Below are 5,048 nucleotides of genomic sequence, written 5' to 3' on the forward strand. Positions count from 1 at the left end.
ATCCATATTTCTTTTTATTCATGTACCACTCTTTTAATTATCCACCAAGTTTCTTTAACTTAAATAATAAACAAGAAAGAAAGAAACAAATTGATAAAGGAACCCACCACCACCATTCCCCCCTTTTTAATTATTATACTGATGACTTGCCCAAGATTGAAGGGTGGTCCTCTCCATTTTCTTTTACTTATTTTTTCATTTAATTTACGTGGGACAGACAGTGCAGCCCTCTCACAAGGACCACTGGCATGCTTCGCTAACAAAATGAGCATTAATCATCTATTTGTTACCCATAATTAAAATATTTGCAACCTGCATAAAAATGCAAGTAATCCACCATAACAAGTACCCTCTTCGGTTAGATCACAGTATTCAAAATTAATAATAGCATTAAAAATATAATTTGCAAATCTGTTGCTGGGCTAGCAACGTACCTTATTGTCCATGAAAATGACGTGTTTGTCATTCTTTTTTAAAAAGAAATTAAGACAAGAATAATTATAATCACAATGAGAAGCCAAACATCTCTCTCATGCAACATGGCCTCAATCATTAAATATTATGATTGTGTTTGATGAAAGCATAGTTAAATGAAAGGCTTCCGAGGTGAAAGATAGAGAAGAGTTTAAACTAATATCAAGTGGGGTCCACTCACACTAGACCCATGTGATTTCATTAGGGGATTCATTAAAATATAATAAGCCAAACAACTTCTAGTTCAATGTATTATTATAAATTTATAATACAAGCGTTGGCATGCCCAAATAAAATGGTACACAATGTCTTAAATATTCAGCCACATACAGATAATAATAATGGTAATGAAAGAGTAATAAATCTAGCAGATTACTAAACCCATTACGATTGACCATAGGAGAATTATAAAATGAAAATTAGTTATACCCTACCGATACAGGTGTTTTGAGAGAATTTAGGTGACACGATCCTCAAAAAATTTATCAAGCTATCCTTGGTAATAATTCATAAAAGCAAATGAATCAAAAGGGGAAAAGTGACGAAAAAAATATTGTGGATTTCAAAACTCTAGCAATTAAAGATTTCTAGATGTAGATTCATTTTCAATTAGAATTTTAGTATAGATTTGGATCCTCACTCTTTCCATCGTGATATGAGAGAGAATAGAGGGTCCAAAAGCATTGCCGCAACCAAACACTACTTAGTATCTACAACTATTTTCAATCTCCTAAGATCAGCCGTGACAAATGGCAATAACTACGACTTCTTTGTGTAGATTTTCTGAGTAATAATAAACAAATTATGGCATTTGATTGAAGTAACCAGCTAGTAACGAGGCCTAACGATAATAATCTAAGTGAAAATAGCATAAGAAAAAGTGACGCCATGCAATGAAGAATAGTCCCACTAGTATCAGAGTAGGTGATGATAGCAATCAGGTCCCTAAAAATTAGTAGGCAACTTGTAAGTTAAAACACGGAAGACTTGAAGCAAAATTGTGCAGATTAAATATTTCCTCATTACTGCTTAAGATATCAGGATCAGTCGGTTCAACTAGGTTCAGAAACCACAAAAATTATTCATAAAAAACGTGGCTACAACATATCAATTATTCTAGTTGAAAAGTGTGCAGACAAAATGTATATGAAATGCAATTTTCCCAAACTACCAAACCAATTGAAGAATCCCATTTTTGAAGAACTGTTAAGTGTTACGTTAAACTACTTGAATAGTGTCATATAACAAAGTGAGCTTACAACATGTGCTAGAGAGACTTTATCATGGATCTGACAAAGCCTCAACTTTACATGATAACTAATGTTACTTTCTTGTCGAGCATCAGAGAAAAGTCCATCAAATAAGGCAATGCAAACGAGACAAAATGCATAAATAGAATGCCCATATTTATAGTAATACACTAGATATAAGAGGTCATAGATGCCATTCAGTTACTAATTAATATGTTCACTTCCTTCACTGGAAATAATAAATCCTAAAAACAGACAATTAGCATAGAACCATAGCCAAGGCAAATTCAAGCAAGAAAGATCAATAGAAGCAGTAAGTTATAAAGCACCTTCAAATTTAAAATTAATTGGTAATTCAAAGGTGCAGAATGGCTCCCCTCAGCATCTCCAAGTTGAAACTGAGACAAGATCCTTCCTTTGCCAGCAAAGAACAAGGGAAGACTGCCTCTTCTCAATATGGAAACCCTTACCAGGTGTCCTTTGCACCAAACACTCGGCCTGGGATTCTGTGAAGTTACTAAATGTCAATGGTGAGAACCCAGATGACAAGAGAAGATTTTTCCAAGGAAGTGTTCTTTCCTGTGAACCATGACAACCCAAAACAAGCTTCTCCATTGCTGGTTGAAGATAATACTTCTCAATCATCTGAAGGACATCTGGGTGAACATTAACTGCATCAAGTGACTCGAGAAGCCCTGAATAAGACTGAAGTGCAAAAATCAGATGCTGAGGAAATGGTGCATCAGTTCGATCACAACTTCTATCCAATGTAACCACAATTTTTGGCATGAGCTGCTTCACAAAGCGAAGGACCAAAGGAATATATGATGGGTAATTTGAGAAAGAGCCAATAGGCATGTTAACCACAACAGCTTCGCAGTCACGAAGTGGCTGGGGCCAGGAAGCAGAATTTAAAGACTCCAGGCTCAGAATTTCAAGCTCAAAGGACATGTCAATCTCCCCAGCATATTGTTTCAGATTCTCCTGGGTGAAACTGAGCTCAATTTCATCATGGTGGGAAGGTGACACAAATGCAGTGATCTTGAGTTTAGGTGCACCACCATTCCTGAGTGCTAACTCTTGCATGAAAGAAGACCACTGTCCACCAAACCCAATATCAAAATCTATTATGTGTATGCGATCAAACCCTTCCACGGCTTCAAGCAGTGCTTGGTTACAGGTGAAATTGGCAAACTGCAGAACTGGTGAGACTTCTGAGAATGATTTGTAAGCACCAATCTTGAGCAAAAGACCCGTGGGTGAGAAGGTCAAAGAACTGTTGTTGGCATTTGAATGGAGAAGTAATTGCAAGGCCTCCTTGAAATAGAAAGCAGCCCTTTGAAAAGGCTTCCCAATGGGAGAAAGTTGGTGATTGAGCCGCGCCAATATCCCGTGCGCGAGTTCCAGATTACCGGCATCGATCAGCTCTGCAGCTTTGAAAAGCTGTTCAATTATAGCCTGTTGAAGCTGGTGGTTTGCCAAGTCTTCGCCGCTGGGGTTCACCATTTTCTGCTTCGGTGCCATCACCATGGATGGCCTCTGCAGCATATGGTGAGGAAGCAGTTGAAGCTGTTGTTGCTGCCTCCGAAGTAACAGCTCTTGGCCAGAGTCTAAAAAGGGTGTCTTTGGAACCTGATAATTTGGGCCACAATTGAGGCGTTTCGCCGGAGGCTGAGGGAGAAGCTGATGATGTTCTTGCAGCTGACTATATGTCAAAGGCAAAACCAAACCTGGGTTTGGCATAAACTGAGATGGATTTTGGTTCAAAATGAACTGGGAACTGAGAACTTGTAGCTTCTCATCCATAGGCTCCATTGGCTGTTGCTGCTGCTGCTGCTGTGGCTGAAACACACCCGGAGGGAGTGAAACTGGTGAGAGATTGCTAGCTGAAGCAGTAAACCCGGGGCTTGGATTCACACCAGAACCAACTCTGGGAATATTTGAGCCAACATTATTGTGGGAATTGAAAGGGAAATCAGAACAATTCCCGGGACCAGAAGGGTCAATGCTGCTCACAAGGTTGACACTAGGAATGGGGTCAAGCACAGAACTTTGATCCACCAAACCAAAACCATTGAATTCAACATCATGAGATGCAGTTCCACCTTGCAATAGCTTGGTCAATGCCATAGATGGGTCCTCAATGTCCGCCATAATGAATTTCAGAATGGAATGATCTTGACCTGGTGACTCAGACAACACACTCTCCCAATCCTCCATTCCCAACCCACATCTTCCTAACCCTACTTGAGGTGGATTGTTCTCCTTCTCAGACGAGACCTTGGTGCTATCGGTGGAGCCGCAGCCTCCTCCTCCGCCGCGTGAGGAAGACAGTGTAGAGGAGGATGTGGGAGGGCTTGTTTTCCTTTTGGGGTCCAAACCAGAAGAGGGCTCAATGCCCACATAGCAACAGTTTTCCCTGTGGGGATTCCACCTTTGCAGAAATTGCTCTTGCTGTGGGAGTAACAACGAATCTGAAACAGCAACAGCACCAGAAGCAAAATCTAACACCCCGTTCCCTCTAAATTCCTGAAAGGGTAGGGGCACGGCCTTCATCTAAATCAACCCCAACAAGTTGGTACAACAGCAAACTCCACCACACAAAAACCAACAAAATGGGTTTCAGTTAAGGACTCGGTGAACAAATTGATGACCTCAAAACACCATGTGGGAAATTTGTGGTGAGAACTAAAGACAAAGATCTGAGCTTTAAGACACTAGTAGTCAAATACATGCAGTTGAGTTCAACAAACCCATTTCAGCAACAACAAAGAACAACAACTATAACAAACACACCTCACCTCGTTTATTCTCCTCCTTCATCTTCTTTCACTTGCACAGCTTCTCCTTGTTTTTCTCCAATACCCCTATTTCTTTTCTTGTTTCTCTCTCTATGTGATGGTTCAAAAACCCATCTTTGTTCTCCTTGTGATGTGCACAGTACAAAAAGAAAAAAGCTTTAAATGGGGTTTTCTTTCTTTCTCTTGTCTGTGGAGTACCCTTGTCCTCCTTGTGTTTTCTGCTGTGGATGGATGCGTGCAACATATAAAAGTGGTAAAGTGCGCTCTCTCTCTCTCTATGTTTCTCTCTCTTAAATTTTTAGGCTTATTAATATAATATTTATGTGGCTTTTGTCTGTAGACGTTGTTATCTCGCATGGTAGGGTCTCTGTCACACTCTGTCCCCACTCGCAGATGTAGTGCGCACAATTTAGAGTTTTGGTTTGGGAAAGCTGTATGTATGTTAATATTATCTCTCCATTTTGTTAACATTCTGTATTTTTTACTAAACTATTTTTTTAAAATACTTGGGCTATAATAACAA

General features: G+C 39.6%; 1 protein-coding gene across 1 annotated transcript; it reads right to left on the minus strand.

Annotated features, from left to right (window-relative positions):
• Window positions 1–1,863: 1,863 nt before the first annotated feature.
• Window positions 1,864–4,810, minus strand: LOC109816971 (scarecrow-like protein 22). Its single transcript, XM_083072451.1, has one exon. It carries the CDS (start codon window positions 4,278–4,280, stop codon window positions 2,103–2,105), a length of 2,178 nt encoding a protein of 725 aa, XP_082928577.1. The 5' UTR covers window positions 4,281–4,810; the 3' UTR covers window positions 1,864–2,102.
• Window positions 4,811–5,048: the final 238 nt, after the last annotated feature.

The sequence above is a fragment of the Cajanus cajan genome, chromosome 4 (assembly GCF_000230855.2).
Source record: "Cajanus cajan strain Asha chromosome 4, NIPB_CcT2T_4, whole genome shotgun sequence".
NCBI lineage: Eukaryota > Viridiplantae > Streptophyta > Magnoliopsida > Fabales > Fabaceae > Cajanus > Cajanus cajan.

Coding starts and splice junctions, on each gene's coding strand:
- LOC109816971 (XM_083072451.1), bottom strand. CDS start 4,280: ATGAAGGCCGTGCCCCTACCCTTTCAGGAATTTAGAGGGAACGGGGTG.